Here is a 20,414-nt window from a genome sequence, read left to right as displayed (position 1 = left end):
TGTTAATTTTATCTATATGTATTTTATTCCTACAACAAACAACACTTAATTATAAATTCAAACATGCAACACTTATTATTAATACTTTCTCGACGCGCAACACAACAGACAACAGAAAGAGCGAGTACACCCAGGATTTTTTTTTACGCGGAGGATACGTACCTCGTAAAAAAAACCGCGTTAATTGGAAAATCTGCGTAAAAAAAACCTCGTAAACAAAACTGCGCAAAAAAACCGTGTAAAAATACCTGGGTGTACAGGATAAGCCGAGATCAAAAAACTTAAAATGGCGTGAGACTGAACACAAATTTGTCCTGTCAGCTTGTAAAGTGATGTGAGCTACCCAACTCCTGGACACGCACATGTAAAGTTCACACCACTCTTTCCATGTCCGGTTGGTCTCCTACTACTATATGCTAGGCACTTGTCAAATGACAAATGACAAACAAGCAGCTGAATTTTAGGTGATTCGATTTGTGGCGAAGTTACAAAAAGGAGGTTTGTGACCGAAGGTTACATATTTGGAAATCATGTGATTTATACATGGAAACCAGAAAAAGTCTGTTTTTAGTGAGTCAAAACGTTGTCACGTCACGCTGGAATGGGTCTATAGGTTGCTTCAGCAAGCATTGAATTTCATAAATGTGTTCATATTTTTGCGTGTTCGATTCGTGTCGTTTGCGCGGCCGACAAGCGAATTCCACCGCTACCGTCAAGGTAGAAACTCCATGGATTTAAAATTCAAGCGCTACCAAACGTTAGAAACTTCATTACTAGAATACGAAATCCGATCGCTACTGAAAAGTAGAATTTCCAGATCGCTACTCATCGCAGGAACTCCATTCTGCTTTCATCTCATCGCCATATTGTAGGAACCAGTATTAGGTATATTTTAGTTCCAGATATTTGAAGAATTACACAGTGAACTGGGAACAACCGTTCATCATTATAGTCTGAGACGGAATCCTCTTTTTTTTCATGTTTATTTATACGTTTCTAAACTATATTATGGGCCCGATTACGAATGTCACTTCACGGTGAAAACGATGTGAAGTGCATACAAATGACATACAATTCATTTTGTTTTCACCGTGAAATGACGTTCGTGATCAGGCTCTACATCTCACGACTTGCTATTACATATATGTCTCTACACTCGTTACCTCTTCCTACATCCGCCATCCTGCCGATCGTCAGATCCTGTCGAGGGCGCGGCGTTGAGCGATGGACTGAACAATGGGCCCTATTATATAAATCGAATCGAGGATTCGATACAATCACTATCACTATCACACCGAGCAAAATCTCGTATTTTGTAAATCAAGATAATCTCCTACCGAGCTCGAATTTCATGTGGTGCGATTGCATATATTTAGGCATTTCTGAAACGATTCTCAAATGAAAATATCAGGGACGCAAACCAAAACAAAATAATTCTCTGAAGGTATGCAACAAGCAACCCAAACAACTCGAAAAATTCTGAAAGCTGCACCGATAGCTTTCACTCGCTCGATGCTATCGAATTACTCGGTATCTATGATAGTAGAATAGGGCCAACGAGCAAAGTTCTCATCGCCTGGATTTCTATAATAGGGCCCAATGTTTCTTAAAATGTTATCTCATTTTGGTCATTCTAATTATGATTATGCCTGGCAACATTGTCATTAATACACGAATCGTTGGGTTCGAGTCTTTCGGAAGGTTGTTGTTCATGATAAGTTCAACCGTTTTGCACAAACGCTTTATCCCAATCTGTCATTTGTTGTCCTAATTCTTCTTTTGAATCAGGGATGGCAGGAAAATTTAAATATATTTATCATATCTTCACTGGTCATATCCGTTACCGGTCCCACCGCGCTGCAATGTAATGCTTTGCCACAAAAAAGGCGTCACAAACACTGTATAAGACCGAGGAGACATAGGCTCGGAGTACGCACGAAAATTTGATTGTACGATAACTGACGATGAGAAACAAACAATTTTGTTCAATAGAAGCTGGTGAATTGGAGCGAAGCAAAGAGGGAAACAGTGTAACCACACCGATAAAATTATATGTGGTTGTTTACTTCTCACGATTGTATGCGTTTCGTGCAGCCACATTTTCGTAAGAAGCTGCAAGCAGTGTCACCGTGGCCTAATGCGTTTCATCAAAATTTACATGGCGTTTACATGGCAAATGTTACACTTCCTTACCTCGAGTAGGTAACACGGAATCAGACGAAATTATTGAGACAAATACATTGAATAGTTTTGCCGCTGTGCATGAAAATGTGATGTGATGAAACGCTGATTAAATAAATAAAAAAAAAACAATATTAGGGCAAGATAAAAATATATTGAATAAGGAACTTTTTTTATAAACATTTGGTCAATTATTGACATTTTTACGGAAAATGCACAAGTTTAACATATTTTGGAACTTCTTTACAAAATTAAAGTTAAACTTTTGTGTTACACTTCTCATCTGGCACCTCTGCCTCCGAGACTGTTTTTCTATCATCTCGCTTTCTCGTTCCATTCTTTGTTTTGATTGTGTGCAGAACAGACGAACCAACGTTTTCGCCCATCGAAAGTCAACAATACCACAAGAAATTAAGTGCCGAGAAGATTGGAGAAGAACAGTTCGGCTCAGAGATAGAAATTCACTGTTTTCGATCCAAACTTTACTGTGTGCGTAGTTATTTTTTTGTTACTTCGTATATTTCTCATTCGTTGCGGGTCCCTTCCTCGGCATCGAGTGTCAAAATATTGCTGTCAAATTATTTCCAGCATCCTTGTTGACACCCCTGTGTTTTTAATTGAAACTTCCATCTGCTCTCGCGGTGTCTATATTTTCGTTCATTTCTCCTATCTTATTCGATAACGAATCTTCGCAGCAAAGGAAAAGCGTGTGATCTACCGAAAGAAACTTTGCGCTAATTGAATTATATAAGTAGAAAGTTTGGATACCACACGCCACGGCTCAATCCTGCACCCCAAAACAGGAGGAGAACCAAAAGTACGATGCTTCTGGGCCGAAATAAGTAAATCTGGATCATTTTTTATTGTTTCTTCCGTTCTGTTTAGCGTTCTTCTGCAAGCAATTCACCTCCCGTTTTAGGCGTTTCCTCGTTTTTCTACGTTGGTTGAAACCGAATAACCTCGTTTTTTGTTGCTCGATTCCACGCTTACGGAATCCTTGTTCGCTTCCGAAAATGCGCTTTTCATTGGCGAAGTTAATGCTTTTTGTTGATGGTTTGAGTGCTTCGAGTTGTTTTGAAATTATTTTTGCAGTTCATTTATTCGTACCTTTCTAACGTAGATTTGGAGGGTTCCGACCGGCTAAAATTTTGAAAATCGATAAAATGGATGCCCCGGCCACCACGGACATTGTGATCATCAACGGGAACTCCTATCCGGATCTGGCTAACTTGATCGCTAGGTAACTATGGCGATGAAAATATCTATGCAAGGGAATTATACAATATCGATTAAGCAAGTCTGAAAATTCAAGGTCTTGATTTTAATTTTAACGTGCCGGTTGTTATTTAACTCTCGATTGAGCATTCACCTCAATATTATATCGTCTCACAGCCGACTTGGTGTTAAGAATGGAGGCGTTTCGGTGTACCACAAAACCAATCGGGAGACCATGGTCGAAATTGGAGACTCGGTTCGTGGCAAAGATATTTACATCATCCAAACGGGAACAAAGTAAGTTTACCACCGTTGAGCCCATTTTTCTTCGTTTACTAATCAACAATAAATGTCCTCCTCTCAGGGACGTGAACAACAACATCATGGAACTGCTGATTATGGCATACGCGTGCAAAACATCGTCCGCAAAATCCATCGTTGGTGTCATTCCCTATCTGCCCTATTCCAAGCAGTGCAAAATGCGCAAACGAGGTTGCATCGTGTCGAAACTGCTGGCCAGGATGATGTGCACCTCGGGTTTGACCCATATCATCACGATGGATTTGCACCAGAAGGAAATTCAAGGGTTTTTCGATTGCCCAGTGGATAATCTCCGAGCTTCCCCGTTCTTGCTGCAGTATATCCAAGAAAGCGTAAGTATAGGGTTGGGGAAAAAGAAATGTATTTCTGATCGAAATTTGACGCTTTATTGAACGTACTTAAAATTATTTGAGTCAAATATGCGCCGTTTTGTTGGCAAACTTGTTGCCATTTAGAAGGCAGCTTCATTATTCCCCCCCCCCCCTTTTTAACCATCCACCCACCTCTTTATTTGCAAAAAAAAAACTCAGCCATTTTTCGCAAGTCTTATTTGAGGCCAACTAAGCGTTTTGCATGGACCGGAAGAGATGACAATCACTTGGAGCCAGGTCGGGACTATACGGTGGGTGCAATAGGACATCCCATCCGAGCTCCCGTAGCTTCTAGCGGGTCATCAAATATGTGTGAGGCCGAGCGTTGTCCTGGTTCAAACGGTCAAGCTGCTCACAGTAGAGAACCGAGTTAAAGGTCTGGCCATAGTTGAGCAGCTCATAGTGGATGATCCCCTTCCAATCCCACCAAACACAGCAAAACCTTCCTGGCCGTCAATCCGGGCTTGGCGATGGTTTGGGCCAGCTCACCGCGCTTCGACTTCGACTTTTTTCGCTTCAGGTTGTCGTACATGATCCACTTTTCATCACCAGTCACACTCTTCTTCAAAAATGGATGGAGTCCACCATCTTTGACGCGCTATAACTTGAGACTGAAAAGGACAATCACAACACTGTCAAAACGACACTTCTAGCACAGATCGTCTTTAAATAGCCGTATAGTATGACCCGATGCGATAAGTACAACACAAGATATGTTTAAGTGTTGCCATATATTGACAATATACGACATTTCTTTTTCCCCAACCCAATATTTCGTTATAACTTTGAACCACTTTGCATCGGTTTCTGTTTCCTCAGATCCCGGATTATCGCAACTCAGTGATCGTGGCTCGGAATCCAGGTTCAGCCAAAAAGGCTACCTCTTACGCCGAACGTTTGCGGCTGGGAATTGCCGTGATCCACGGGGAACAGAAGGAATCCGAGACGGATGAGGTCGACGGCAGGAATTCGCCGCCAACGCTGCCGAAGTCACGCACAATGGACGTTTCCGGTGGTGTCCCTGTGCATCCGGCCAAGGAGAAACCTCCGATCAATGTGGTTGGGGATGTTGGAGGACGCATTGCTATCATGGTGGACGACCTCATTGACGACGTTCAATCGTTTGTGGCTGCCGCAGAGGTCCTGAAGGAGAGGGGTGCGTACAAAATTTACGTCTTAGCCACGCACGGACTGCTCAGCCAGGATGCTCCTCGATTGATCGAGGATTCACCGATAGATGAGGTATATATTCACATGTCTTCCCTGTTGATTGTTCTGATCTGATGCCCATCCCTTTCACAGGTCGTCGTTACAAACACCGTTCCACACGAGATCCAGAAAATGCAATGCCACAAAATCAAAACCGTTGACATCAGTGTTCTGCTGTCGGAGGCAATACGCCGTATTCACAACAAGGAGTCTATGTCTTATCTGTTCAAGAATGTGACCCTCGAGGACTAAGGATTGGGTTTCGGGCAGACCGATGATGTATTTACAAAAGTAAAGCATTTCCTGGAAATCAGAGATAGGATGAACGGTGTTCTATCACGGACAGTCTTTTTCTTTTGTACTCTGTTAGAACTTAGAATGCTTATCAATTTACTCTCCTTCGTTAAAGTATTTTATCACAGATGGAAACAAAACAAAAAACAAACTCACCTGAAGATTTAGTCAGTTTTAGGAGCAACGCTGGCAAGTGATTGCGTATCATGTCGTATACACAATTTTTTATAAATTGTACACTTCTGTGAGACGAAACATATGTAGATGTACGAAGAGAATCAGCAAATATAAATCTATCGTGTATGTTTTTTTTTTGCCATTTCAATGAACAAAGAGCAGTTATCCCACAAAATAATTTTTCATTCCCATTCCAATCGTTATCTCTATCCAATCCACTCCCTTGCTAAAAATGAAGTGTACGACACAACTAGGAACAATCACGTTATATTTCGACCCAGAACATTGGAAGTGCTGTTTGATGATTTGAAATGGATTATCTCAAAATGGAATGGTTTAGATTGATTTTCCTGCCTTCCCTGCGGAACCTGCCAGCCCTACAGTGATAAGCATAAAAAAGCCCACCTTGCATATTTAAAAATATTTCTCAATTCCTGGACTAATTCATCAAAACCTACTACCGTAATTTCCTAGAATTGTATATAAACTATTACTCTTTCAAGTAATTAACCCGCTTGTACTCACGTACAAAATCACACGTATACTCGCGCACGGTGTTACAGACCGAAAATTGAACTTCTCTATAATGTTGCCATTGTGTATTTTTCAGGCTTTATTGGCATTTGAAGAAGGGGGTATGATTGAATGAAAAAACTCCAAAAAATGTTTTCTTCGTCTTTATTAAGTTTTAATAGTCATCTAATTCAGCCTCCTCAAAACAGAGTAATTTTGGATACTCCAACACAACCTCCTGATAGCGACGAACAGCCTGTTCCGGGTTATACCGAAGGGAGTATGCGTATTCACGTATGCGGACGACATCCTTTTGGTAGTGGTGGGGAACACGCACAGGGCACCACGCATCAAGATCCACGCAGCTACCAATGCTATCGGTAAATGGGCTGTCGAACGAGGTTTTCGACTTTCGGCGCAAAATAGTGGTCACATGGTGGTATGCAAATCTACAACGACCGCATTCCCCGCCGTAGAACGTTGAGAATCCTGAGAGTGGTGGTCGATTGCAACCTGAACTTCCAGCACCATTTCCACGAGGTGAAGAAAAGCTGTGCCACCCGGTTAAACCTCATAAAAACCATCTCCAAACCTCACCGGAGTAACAACCGAACGATCCGTTTACGGGTGGCCAAAGCCATCATCAATAGCCGCCTCACCTACAGTCTCGAAGTGACATGCCTGGCCAGAGATAAACTCATAAAAACTCTATCCCCGGTTTACAACAATGCACTACGGATTATCTCTGGTCTGCTACCATCAACACCAGCAGCCTCGGTATGCGCCGAAATAGCAGAACCTCCGTTTGACATTTTTGTGGACGCGGCGATAGTTTCCAGAACTGCGAGCTTTCTCGCTAAAACCAGCGGAGATAAGGAGACACACCTGACTGTTTTAACGAACGAAATCTTGCAGCAGGTGACACACTCAAACCTCCCATCGATAGCTAAACAGCTTTGGTTTGGGACTAACGACTGGAGGTTGCCGGTGGTCCAAGTGGATGATACAATCAGGAACAACTTTCGAGCTGGGGCGAGCTCTGCGGGTCTGAAGCAAACCTTTGTCGAACTTGTCTCAAGAAAATATCACAATTATGAAATTCGCTACACGGACGGTTCCAAAGGGATGCAAGGATTTGGTTTCGGGGTAAGCGGTCATAATAACTCTCTTATTTCCAGCAAGAAGCTCGTCGACATTTGCCAGGTTTTCTCGGCCGGAGTCGCCGGAATATTTGAAGCTGCCACTATACCGTCAAGCAAATCGATCCTGATAGTTACCGACTCGGCTAGCGTCATCGATGCCGTTGGCGCGGCTATAACCAGGCATCCATGGATACAAGCTATCAGGAGGTATCTGCTGCCGGATACAGTCCTCATGTGGGTCCCCGGACATAGTGACATAGCCGGCAATGAAGCGGCCGACCGTTTTGCTGGAATCGGTCACCTTGGACAACTTTTGACGCGCAAAGTACCGCTAGACGACATCAGACTATGGATCGCCAACACGTTCAAAATTTTTTGGGCGAAAAAATGGTCCGTTGAAGCGACGCTGTTCTTCCGGAGAATCAAAGGATTCATCACCAGATTCGAAGACGTCAAAACGATGAGACAGCAACGAATCTTATCCAGGTTAAGAACCGGCCACTGCAACATGTCACACAACTTCAACAGAGGACCCTTTCATCCCCTTTGTAACTTGTGCGAGGTTCGCAATTCAGTCGAACACATCCTCTGTATTTGCCCAAAGTATGAGAACCTCCGGAACTTACACGGGATCAGCGGGAGCATTCGAGATGTGCTTGGCGACGACCCTTCACAAACTACTGCACTGCTCTGTTTTTTGAAAGATGCCGATCTGTACTTTAAAATTTGAACAAAAAACAGGACGGCGTTTCAGGTCAGGTCAGGCGATATAATCGGCCTGATTCTACGCGGCATGTGAGGTGAGATGACAATTGTCACATCACCATCACGCAACTCTCCTCACTCTATTCCTACAGTCGTTTCGGATGCCGTGAGAGGTTCATTTGATGTATGTGAGAGGATGAACAGCAAGTGACAAGGCGTTCATTCTGCTGGTTGCCAAATCTGATCAGAGATGCCACATTCGCACATGTGTTCACGAATTTGCAGACATTTAACTTTTATCACAACCTTTTATTCCTGCTGCAGGCTATTTAAAATAGTGACAAAACATTATTGATTCCATATGATAAACGAAGCTGGTCAGTATGTCAGACATTAGCACACATTTACAAATATTTCAGATTTTTATCGCATATATTTGAGAAAAAACATCTGGCATCCCAGAATTTTATTTGTTTCGCTCAGAGAGGTCAGATATTTGTTTTGCTGCAGTCAGTACCGTATCTATAGATCTGATTTAACCTGGCCTGTTGTTAGTGTATCAGGACATTCTGCCGAATTTGCAGGTATTTGATTTAGATTTGGTGAAACAGTTGATTGCATCCTGTAAAGTTTAGCATTTTTGTGTGTTTTGGTCGTAGTTGCTGCTGCTCTCTGCACTCTCAGTGTTAAATTGTTGCTCTGGCTCCGGCTCGGGCATATACCACGGCTTCTGAAATGGATATGCAGTTCGGTGACGATGACTCGCGGATAGATAGATGAAACACAAGACCCATATGATAGATATATTTTAGAGAAAATAAATAGATTTCATGAAATGAAAATAATTTTTGTGTGCTTATTCGTCCAATTGAGGAATAACAGACTCACTACCGCTTTCACAAAAAAAACAAACTACTTGCAATTTGTCTTTCGTACTGTGAAAATTGAAGATAAATTGAATTTATTGATACATATAATACCATTACTATCGATTCTATACGACCCAAAAAAACACTTATTATTCCTCTTCCTTTTTTCATTTGTTTTCATGCACTGTCAACACCTCAAGACATGTCGACGATTGTCACCTAGAAATCCCAGTACATGTGACAATCGTCACGTATATTTGAGAGCGGGAATAAAGTGAGAGTTCATTCAAGTGAGATTTCTCACGGCATACGCCTGGTGGAATCGCGTGACATAAGTGACAATTGTCATCTCACCTCACACGCCACGCAGAATAAGGCCGAATAAATAACCCGATCCCTCGCCGTCCAGCTCAGCCAGCCCGTTCATATCGTTCAGTTCGGTCAGCTCGTTCAGTAACGATGTTGTCTTGTCGATGTCCTCACGAAAAATGAATGCGTTTCACCACCAGAATATCGCTTAAGTATGCTTTTTGTCCGTGATTGAATCGAAAGAAGGTATGGGTTACGATGGCAATTTGGAAGGTAAACTAGAGGCGAATGAACTTTTTGAGTTTGAAACTTTCGGCGACTGAGCAATAATTGATTGAAAATTATATGATTTTCGCGATGCAAAACATTTGCCATTTCGCGCGCAAACTGTATTCGATACGAAAATATTCTACCGATGGGGGAGAATAATCTTCAGAAGCTTTCTGCTAATTACACTTGATTGAAAAATTATAAAATCAAATGTATTTGGTCGCTGTTTATATGGTTAGAAAACATTAAAATAAACTCTTTCGCATGAATGTATTTTTCAATTCCCACGGAAACTGGCAGATTATTTTTCAGCAGCGATTAGATCTTTCCGGAATTTTCTCGATGCTGATTGGCATCCAAACGAAAAGTTCCGCGTGTGTATGTGTTTGTGTGGCGGCTGCTTCGATGTCTTCCCGGGGAACCTTTATTCGATGCTGATACTCTCTTGGTCACCTTCTCTTCTCCTTCTGATGGCTCGACTTTTCTGCCCTCCCTTACAGTTCCAAACAAACTGCATGTCTTTCAGGTCAGGTCAGGATAGGTAATGAATCCTTCGATCCCTCGCCGTCCAGCTCGTCCAGCACGTTCAGCTCGCTCAATTACGATGTTGCCTTGTCGATGTCCTCACGAAAAATGAATGCGTTTCACCACCAAGCGATATTCTGGCTTAAGTATGCTTTTTGCCCGTGATTGAATCGAAAGAAGGTGTGGTTTACGAAGGCAATTTGGAAGGCAAACTAGAGGGGAATGCACTCTCTGAGTTTGAAACTTTCGGCGACTGAGCAATAATTGATTGAAAATTATATAATTTTCGCGATGCGAAACATTTTCCGTTGCGCGCGCATACAATATTGGATACGATACGTGTTACATGGATAGAAAACATTAAAATAAACTCTTTCACATGAATGTATTTTTCAATTCCCAGGGGAACTAGCAGATTATTTTTCAACAACGATTAGGTCTTTCCAGATTTTCCTCGATACTCGGCGCCCACCAGTAATTAATGCTAACTCGATAACCACCTGTTAATAGCACTTGATTGAAAAATATTTGGTCGTTGTGTTACATGGTTAGAAAACATTAAAATAAACTCTTTCGCATGAATGTATTTTTCAATTCCCAGGGGAACTGGCAGATTATTTTTCAGCAACGATTAGATTTTTCCAGATTTTCCTCGATACTCGAAGCCCACCAGTGGTTAATGTTAACTCGATAACCACCCGTTAATAGCACTTAATTGAACAATATTTAGTCGCAGTGTTACATGGATAGAAAACATTAAAATGAACTCTTTCGCATGAATGTATTATGCAGTTCCCAGGGGAACTAGCAGATTATTTTTCAGCAACGATTGAATCTTTCCGGAATTTTCTCGACGCTGAATGGCATCCAAACGAAGAGTTCCGCGCGTGTATATGTGTGTGTATGTGTGCTCCGATCTCTTCCCGGGGAACCGTTTGTGGCATCACTCTCCTCCTGATAGATTCCCTTCTGGCGCACAAACAGGCTCTTGGTGACACCGTTCATCCGCGCTTTCATGATAAACATGATAAACGAAGAGCTTCACCACAACAGCGACAACATGCTCCAATCGCTGTTCAATTTGAACTGAGTGGATTTCCGAGCGGCGCTCGCTTATATACCGATTGGTGATTTCAATAGCCTGTTTTGAAAGGGATTTTAAGACTATTGAAACAAGTTTTTGGATCAAAAAGTAACAAGTATATAACGCGTAGATATTTTATCTTTCGAATGAAGTGTTTATCATACCATTTCGTTCAGTTGTTTAGGAGCTATTAACGCTCAAAATCTCGGTCTCCGGCGTAACGCTTTCGTTTTCGAAACTTTGATTTTACACCCCGGTATAGAAATGAAAGACGTAGTCCTACGTCAAAAAACGCACAAAAACAGGTTTTACTGTATACGAAAGTCAAACATTTATATTTTGCTTTTGAACGTATGAATCTAAAGACGAATATATCGACGAATAGTTCATATATGGATCCGTTCAATGCAGTTACAAAAGGGACTGAAATCAAATAAGAATAGTCCGTAATGATCTTATGCGTTATCTTCTATCTATATACAGTGGAACCCCGATTATCCGCGGAATAGTCGGGCTAGCTCACCGCGAATCACGGAAATCGCGGATAACACAACAAATGACTAAAAATGAGGTGCAAACACGAAAAAAAACAGATATTTCAGTATGAAAACAATGTTTTATCAATACAGGAATCATTGAACTATCCATCTGTAAGGTCGTGTACACCAGTAGTCAAATGATGGGCCTGATTCTCGAATACACTTCGAATACACTTCACGGTGGAAACGGAATGAAACGTATCTGCGATGACAACGGTACGGTGTCGACATCTGGAAATGAAATTTTTTCCCATTAAAACTTATCATTACAATATCAAATTATCTTCAGATAAAATTTTGAACACCAGTTTGATATGAAGACTTTAATTTTCACTAATGATTTTTATTTGAAAAGTGCTCATTCTGCCTGAAAACTCATTATTATCTTTGACACTTCACTAACTCTTAAAACGTAGTTCAGTGGCGTGCCGTTTATTTCGTTTCCACCGTGAAGTGTATTCGAGAATCAGGCCCGGTTAGTTTATTTCATGCGACGCTTGGAAAACAATTCTGTAACTGTGAACACATCAGCTGGTTACTTATATTCGAAGATGTTAAGTTTTCATTGCTTCTGCCTCTGTTCGATCCTTTGATGATTAGGTTTACCCTCGGCGTGAAGTTGATCCATACGATTTTCGAGGCGGTCCAGAATCTGATCCCGTGTCGATGGATCTATTTTGAATTCGTCGAAAATCTTTTGGGTCTCATTGCGGATGCTGGGTCGGGGTCCTCTCATGTTTTCCTCAAGGGTGGCACCGGCACCATTCGTCATTCGTCCAGCGGCAGGTTGATTTGCCAGACTCAAATTTATCGCTCCGAAGAAGCACACTGCGCAGAGTAGAATCAATACCGTTTTGAAGGCCATCGCCCTTAACTGGATGTGTTTGTTGCACTTCGGTTGTCCAGTGGCTGTCCAGTGACACTTCTGGGTTTGATCCATTGCTTTTATACCAACGACATGTTTGTGGTGATGAGATTTTAATCATCATTTTCGGAACGAGTTCATAATGCCATCGCTAATTCATATTACATTATTGCTATTCATGTGGATAAAAAAAACTCTAACACCATCCAAACGAAGCTTCCGGTCACTGAAAAATCATTCAATTACCCTCCCACCGAATGACATAAATTCTTCCGCACGGTCGGTACGCTTCAGCAGATTCCACAAACGGCGGTCAATTGCACAGTTTCCAAGTGGATGGAGACATCGCCCCATCGCATCGCCCACTTAGCCCCGGTATGGTACACCTCAAGCTTGCCAGGAATTTCCCCATTGAATAGAGTGAATGAATAGAAAGTTGTCAAATTTAGGGTAGGTTCATAAAATTACTATGGAACTAACTTTCGCGGATCATCCGCTCGCGGATAATGGGGGTTCTACTGTATATGAAAATGGATTTCTGTCTGTCTGTCTGTCTGTCTATCTGTCTGATTCTTAGGGATTCTTATCAACATGAAAATTGGTATGTAGGGGTTTTTGGGGCCGGGGAAAGTTTTCGTGATAGTTTGAGACCCCTCCCCCTCTCCAAAAGCCCCCCAAACATGTCGTTGGTATAAAAGCAATGGATCACACCCAGAAGTGTCACTGGACAGCCACTGGACAACCGAAGTGCAACAAACACATCCAGTTAAGGGCGATGGCCTTCAAAATACAAATTAAACACAAATTTCTGCATAACTCGAAAACTAGTCAAGCAAATGGAGCCAAATTAGGCATGTGAAGGTTTTACGGGGCACGAAACGTTTCTATGGTGAATACACTCCTCCCCCCTTCTCTAAGGGGGGCTGCCATACAAACGAAACACAAACTTCTGCATAACTCGAGATTTTTGGATATGAGAAATGTTTCTATAATGGTATGACTGGTATGACCTCCCTCCTCTGGAATGAAGAGGGAGAAATCGGAAATACTCGGAAAATAATCAATCAAATGAAACCAAATTAGGCATATTGAGATTTTAGGGTGCAACAAATATTTCTATGGTGGTTAGACTATCCACCCCCCACCCCTCTAAGGGGGGTTGCCATACAAATGAAACACAAATTTCTGCATTACTCGAGAATTCTTCAAGCAAATGAAATCAAATTAAGCATATTGAGGTTTTAGGGTGTAATAAATGTTTCTATGATGATTAGACTCCTCACCCCCGTCTCTAAGGGGGGGCTGCCATACAAATGAAACACAAGTTTCTGCATTACTCGAGAATTAATCAAGCAAATGAAACCAAATTTGGTATGTGGAGGTTTTAGGATGTAATAAGTATTTCTATGGTGGTTAGACACTACTTCCGCTCTCTAAGGGTGGGCTGTCATACAAATGAAACACAAATTTCTGCATAACTCGAAAACTAGTCAAGCAAATGGAGCCAAATTAGGCATGTGAAGGTTTTACGGGCCACGAAACGTTTCTATGGTGAATACACTTCTCCCCCCTTCTCTAAGGTTTTAGGATGTAATAAGTATTTCTATGGTGGTTAGACACTCCTTCCGCTCTCTAAGGGTGGGCTGTCATACAAATTAAACACAAATTTCTGCATATCTCGAAAATTAGTCAAGCAAATGGAGCCAAATTAGGCATGTGAAGGTTTTACGGGGCACGAAACGTTTCTATGGTGAATACACTCCTCCCCCCTTCTCTAAGGGGGGCTGCCATACAAAGGAAACACAAACTTCTGCATAACTCGAGATTTTTGGATATGAGAAAAGTTTCTATAATGGTATCACTGGTATGACCTCCTTCCTCTGGAATGAAGAGGGGGCCCCAAAAAATATTACACATATTTCAATCAAAAATATTCCAACCAAACATGACAATTGATAATTTTCGAAAAACTTTGAAGGAAAAAGGGGAAATTCGGAAAATTAAATTCCCATATGTTCTACAATCACATAGTGACAAGTGCTGTTAGTCCATTTGATGTTTGCGCTAGCGAAATTGATCTTTGTTCGAAACTGGAAATGGAATTTAATGTGAAGAAACGCATTAAAAAAGAATCGCCGGATGTGTTGATAAGAGCAGAACTCGAGGGAGGAATTGTCCGATTTAGGGCTGTCTTTATTCTATGATATTTTCTGTATAAAACATTTATTCCATGTAACGGAGAAACATGTTATTTGCAAGTGGTTGAAAATCTTGAACGAGAATTATGTCTGAAAATAATCTGATATTATAATGATGAGTTTTGTTAGAAATACTAGGAATTTTATAGTAAAAGATAAATTCAACGGGGTCGATTAGAAGATCAATCAATGAACAGTTCTGCGATTGGACCCATGAACTTGCTCATAGTAAGAAAACGTGAATGTTTGAAGGTATTGATAACAAAAAAACAAATTTTGGGCGGGACGAAGTTTGCCGGGTCAGCTAGTAAAATAAAAAAAACATCACATCCCCATCCGTGTGTAGTCGTATATGGTCCTTCATCACACCTCCGCCCGCGAGGATTTTCTTTGGAGCATCCAAACAACCTTTTATGGCAATCGGAACTATAAAAGTGTTGTTTGCTGCTTCGTCTATCGGGAATGTTGTTGACGGTTGTGAACTCTTGGCGTTATTTCTCGCACGAAGGATAACTGCTTAACTGGGAAGTAAAACTGCTCAATTTCTTCAAAATAGTTTATAGTTTCTTCTTTCAATAGTAAGTTGGAACCAGTTCGTGAAATTTCCCATTCTATGTGTTAGAGTAAAAGCTGCACTGGTCACTGGAATATGCATACGAATAACAAATGCGACTTGCAATGATACGGTTTCTCAATAAACTTACATGTTGTAGCTGATAAACGCCTTCTCCCTCTTCCAGTGAAATTTTATTTATCCGAATGAAGGTTTCTCGAATAGTTTACCGACAGCTAGGGCTTCCACTTTTCTTAATGGCATAATTTCAAATGGAGAAAATTACATTGCATGTTTCATTTGATTGAACAGTTCCCTCTCACCGCTAAGATTGACATCGAACCAATCACAGTAGATAGTTCTGGTTTCATTAAGGTAAACTGACCAGACGACCCGCTTTACGCGGGACAGTCCCGCATTTGGCAAAAGAAACGAAAATGTCCCGCGATATCAATATATTTCAATATCACAATTTGATCATGTTGATTTTCTTTAATGGATGAACCTCAAAAAAGATGGGTGAGTAATGTCGGGGACACATTATTCGAATATCATGGAGCACAGATCCCAGAATGAGCAGCTTTTCATGTACAAAATTACACAAAAAAAATCAAAGAATAAAACAAAACCTCAGCACTCAGCAAACACTCAAACGTTTGGATTCAAATACGAAAAAATCAAAAGTCGTCGTGCAAATGTCGTGCGGTGCAAATGTTGTAGGAGTTATTGTTCAGACGGCAACGAACACACACTTGATGGAAAGCATATCATAATAGGAATTTACCGTCTGGTATCGTGATATAATTGGGCTTTGCACTCCTCATGAATAACTGTGTTCTACTAGTCAAGTCCTTCATTTGATACCCATATTGATGGGGCTTTGAGAAACTATGTAATCCGCCATTTTGTAGCGGTCGCCATCTTGGATTTTCAAGATCATGAAATACGCAGTTTTATAATGACTGCGGAGATAAAGGTGTGTTCCAAATTTCAGATCAGCCGGTCAACAGGAAAGGGGTCAAATTTCAATTAATGTGGTACCGCGCCATAGACAAAGATGTTACATATGAACATACAAATATGTCACAGCTAAATAAAACCGTTTAAAAACTCCAGCATTTTATCAAATCGAGCGCTATTAGCCACTCATTCACCCGGCGCGACGCTTCCACCGCTTCTAACACACTTCGATAGGCTCTCCTGCTCCACATCCCATTTAAACTACTGTCTCTCACTCTTGCGGTATCGCACTGCATACATCCCTGGCAAATGCAGCGATATCTCTTTTGCTGACAATCAATTTCAAGATATCGTCGATCCTGCTTGGCGTCCGATGATAGAATGTGGCCAAGCCCCACCATCGCTCACTTTAACGTTTACGTTGTAGCGACCGCCTATATTTATTTATAATCTTTTTTTTTGTCTCCCTCCTTTACATTGTCCATACGTTTCGCTCGAACCCGTGGTTGCTTGTAATGAATAGCTGTTTGCTGCGGGAGCGTAGATTGGAGAGTAGGGAATTCTCTCCAATGTATTGGAGAATGTATTGGAGAGTGTGGAATCTTTTCTTCCAATTTTTCATCAATTTGAACTTTATATGAGCTGAAAACCCGTGATGTGTAGCATATAAACAATTGTTGAGGATATTTCCTATCAATGTGTGTATTTGGAATCAAAATCCATTCATTAATTGAGGAGGTATTAGCGTTCAAAAACTGTACACTTATTGAAATCGAAATATTGAAATGGGCCCCTATATTGAAAGGTTAGACGTAGTCCTACGTCAAAAAACTTTTAGATGGCAGACTGTTCAAGAACGCTTCTAATGCATCCAAAGATTAATACGTTAGGCTGGTTTCATCGCACCGACATTGGGCTTTTTGTTTAGAGAGTGTCAACTGGAAGCGACAGCAACACAATTGGAAAATGATTTTTATAAAAGTCCCCTCCGCAGGGACCAACGTGAGTCATACGAAAAGTTCATCTTTGATCTCCTAGCTCGATCAGGGCTTAACGTTTCAAATAAGCCGGAAGAACTAGTGTATACTCGACAGGAAGAGGCAGAGTTGTTTTATGAAGTATCGTAAATGAAGCGCTGAGCGGTCTTACGGAAGTTGGCCGGAACCTGAACCATGGCCAATGAAAAAATGTATATCGGCGTGTTATTTTACCTTTTCGTGGCTTTGGTGGTCGTCTGTCTCTCTATTTTGGCCATTCGCCCAAAAGTTTTCTATCGGGCGCACTCCTTCTGGATGATTGCCTGTTGCTCAGATACGGCCGGTCTCGTCTGACGCTTCCGCATAAAAATGTCCATTTTGGCCAGATTCTTCTTCACCGTTTGGCCAGTTGCTTTGATTTCCCGTCTTAAGGAGCGACAGAGAGATGATATTGTAAATACCAGATCGGCCATATCTGACGGATACAAAGTGCCTCAGGATGTCCAACTCTTTCGCTGTGGAGTGGAGCTTGCAGTATGGAAAAATAATCAAGTTACTTGACAGTGCTGCCGCAGCGAATCAACAGCCTTGAATCATTTTTGTTGTAGACTTAATAAACGTAAGATTTAAAGAAAATTTGTTCCTATAAATTATCTTTCATCGCCATCCGAAATTAGTCCATTTTTTTGAATGCATACGTTAACACTAAAATCGATGAAAAATGAATTGGAATTTTCGAGCATTCCATTCGGTAATTTGAAGAAAATTGTAGAATTTAAATCGTACTTGCCAGGCGTAAATGCTCTGATTGAGCGAGTGATTCTCGGGCGTAAACAAAATCTAAACCACCGAAAAATCACAACTGAGTGCCGATACTCAGAAAGAAATAATACTGATCAGTCTAGACTCGCTAAACTATGGCTTATGTTCACATAACGTTATCAATACGATCAACGAAGGGAAAGTATTAAGGAATTATCATCACCGAGTTACTATGCGGAAGAACTTGTTAATACCAAAAGAGCCCCAATTCGCATGTATTATAAATTTGCTCATGTTACGCTCGCGTATAATCAGAATTTTACTTCATATGCAAATGCACCTTCTATATATTTATATTAGGCTGTCAAAAAAGTCCTGCGGTATTTCCGCGAGGTGTCGTTGTAAGCGCGTAGTTCTAGTTGTATTCATTGTATCGAGTTATACTATAGCTTGTTGGAAAGGTAATTTAATATAGTCCTTGACAGTGTTTTGTTTGGTTAAGTCGTTCGTGAGTTATAGTGTCGCAAATATGGAGCAAAATAAAGAGATAATCCGACATATTTTACAGTACTACTATGACGAAGGCAAAAATGCATCTCAAGCTGCCAATAAAATTTGTGCAGTTTATGGACCCGATACAGTTTCCATTTCCACCGCACAACGATGGTTTCAACGTTTTCGTTCTGGTGTAGAGGTCGTCGAAGATGCGCCACGCTCCGGAAGGCCTGTCGTCGAAAATTGAGACAAAATCGCTGAATTAGCCGAGAAAAACCGGCATAGTAGCAGCCGTAGCATCGGCCAAGAGCTGGGGATAAGTCATCAAACCGTTATTAACCATTTGAAGAAGCTTGGATTCACAAAGAAGCTCGATGTATGGGTGCCACACACGTTGACGCAAAAAAACATCTTTGACCGTATCGACGCATGTGAATCGCTGCTGAATCGCAACAAAATCGACCCGTTTCTGAAGCGGATGATGACTGGCGATGAAAAGTGGGTCACTTACGACAACGTGAAGCGCAAACGGTCGTGGTCGAAGTCCGCTGAAGCGGGTCAGACGGTGGCCAAGCCCTCATTAACGGCTAGGAAGGTTCTGCTGTGTGTTTGGTGGGATTGTCAAGGAATATTCTATTATGAGCTGCTTCCCTATGGCCAAACGCTCAATCCGGACTTGTACTACCAACAACTGGACCGCTTGAAGGTAGCACTCATGAAGAAGAGGCCATCTTTGATAAACAGAGGCCGCATTGTCTTCCATCAGGACAACGCCAGGCCACACACTTCTTTGGTGACGCGCCAGAAGCTCCGGGAGCTCGGATGGGAGGTTCTTTTGCATCCGCCGTATAGTCCGGACCTTGCACCAAGTGACTACCACCTGTTTTTGTCCATGGCGAACGAGCTAGGTAGTCAGAGGTTAGCCACAATAGAGGCCTGTGAAAATTGGCTATCCGAGTTTTTTGCCAATAAGGAATCGAGCTTCTATAACAGGGGTATTATGAAGTTGGCATCTCGTTGGGAACAAGTCATCGAACAAAATGGCGCATATTTGACTTAAAACAGATGATTGTAACTAATTTTATGAACAAATGAAAATTCAAAAAAATACCGCAGGACTTTTTTGACAGCCTAATATTAGCAATTGTTCATCGGAACATATCGTTCATACATTTTACTTTAGTATTGAATTGTTATTTTTTTTTCAAATGTATTCAAAGACTCGTGTCAATGAAGCGCCACACAGTCTGATAAGTGAATTGATCTATTTATATCTTCTCTTACAAACACTATAACCCCATTTTTACTCGTGAGTTTACCTATACTACTACAATGGCTAGCTTCCATCTTCACCTTAAGATTCGCCGTATCGAATCATAACGATACTTTGCTACTATTCTCGGTATGGTTTTCAAAATAACGTTTTCTTTGAAGACCGCAACAACAAAACAAAACCGATAATTCACAAACTAAAAGAAAGCTTAGGCTACGAACTCGATTGTAAAGCATCGCGAATCCATATCTTCTATGGGTGATAACATAGTCGGCGACAGTCTGTTTGTAAACAATACCGACAGCAATTCCAATATGACTGAAAGGACATATCGTATGATTGCTTCACCTGCTATATTATATATTTATATACACACCTTGGTTCGAACAAAGGCGCCTAGAAGTATATCCTAAGGTGGGCCAACTTGCTAAAACCACCCTTCAGCCATCTTGGAAGTCTACTGTGATTTGTTTGTAAACAAAACACAATACGCTAGTACCGAAGCTTGCTGGTGATCAGTCTGTATCTTTCAAGCTACAGGCAAATAATTCCTCTTCTGCTTTCTTCCGTACTGTTATCATATACCGCTCCCTTAACCAACTTAGTG

At 41.3% G+C, this 20,414-nt stretch overlaps 2 protein-coding genes across 6 annotated transcripts; both read left to right on the top strand.

Annotated features, from left to right (window-relative positions):
- Nucleotides 1–2,516: 2,516 nt before the first annotated feature.
- LOC129770504 (phosphoribosyl pyrophosphate synthase-associated protein 2) lies at nt 2,517–5,894 on the top strand. 5 transcript variants are annotated; one of them, XM_055773402.1, is made up of 7 exons: nt 2,530–2,670; nt 2,877–3,023; nt 3,302–3,421; nt 3,574–3,693; nt 3,761–4,049; nt 4,908–5,330; nt 5,391–5,894. In XM_055773402.1, exons 2-7 carry the CDS (start codon nt 3,004–3,006, stop codon nt 5,547–5,549), a joined length of 1,131 nt encoding a protein of 376 aa, XP_055629377.1. In that variant the 5' UTR covers nt 2,530–2,670; nt 2,877–3,003; the 3' UTR covers nt 5,550–5,894. The 5 variants fall into 5 exon arrangements, with proteins under 5 accessions (XP_055629392.1, XP_055629377.1, XP_055629383.1 ...); XM_055773408.1 differs by lacking the exon at nt 2,530–2,670 and adding an exon at nt 3,067–3,234 and having other exon boundaries at nt 2,683–2,998; XM_055773417.1 differs by lacking the exon at nt 2,877–3,023 and having other exon boundaries at nt 2,517–2,670.
- An 828-nt stretch (nt 5,895–6,722) lies between these two features.
- On the top strand, nt 6,723–8,153 carry LOC129761446 (uncharacterized). The gene has a single exon (XM_055759166.1). It carries the CDS (start codon nt 6,723–6,725, stop codon nt 8,151–8,153), a length of 1,431 nt encoding a protein of 476 aa, XP_055615141.1.
- The last annotated feature ends 12,261 nt before the right edge of the window (nt 8,154–20,414 follow it).

This window comes from Toxorhynchites rutilus, chromosome 1 (assembly GCF_029784135.1).
Source record: "Toxorhynchites rutilus septentrionalis strain SRP chromosome 1, ASM2978413v1, whole genome shotgun sequence".
Taxonomy (NCBI): Eukaryota; Metazoa; Arthropoda; class Insecta; order Diptera; family Culicidae; genus Toxorhynchites; species Toxorhynchites rutilus.
Note: the sequence above shows the minus strand (reverse complement) of the source record. Positions and strands in the feature narration are given on the sequence as shown.

Excerpts from the sequence above, each read along its gene's own strand:
- LOC129770504 (XM_055773402.1), top strand. The coding sequence starts at position 3,004 with ATGCTTCTGGGCCGAAATAA. Across the intron at positions 3,024-3,301 it reads ATGCTTCTGGGCCGAAATAA|ATTTGGAGGGTTCCGACCGG; the intron begins GTAAATCTGGAT and ends TTTCTAACGTAG. Across the intron at positions 4,050-4,907 it reads TGCAGTATATCCAAGAAAGC|ATCCCGGATTATCGCAACTC; the intron begins GTAAGTATAGGG and ends CTGTTTCCTCAG.
- LOC129761446 (XM_055759166.1), top strand. The coding sequence starts at position 6,723 with ATGCAAATCTACAACGACCGCATTCCCCGCCGTAGAACGTTGAGAATC.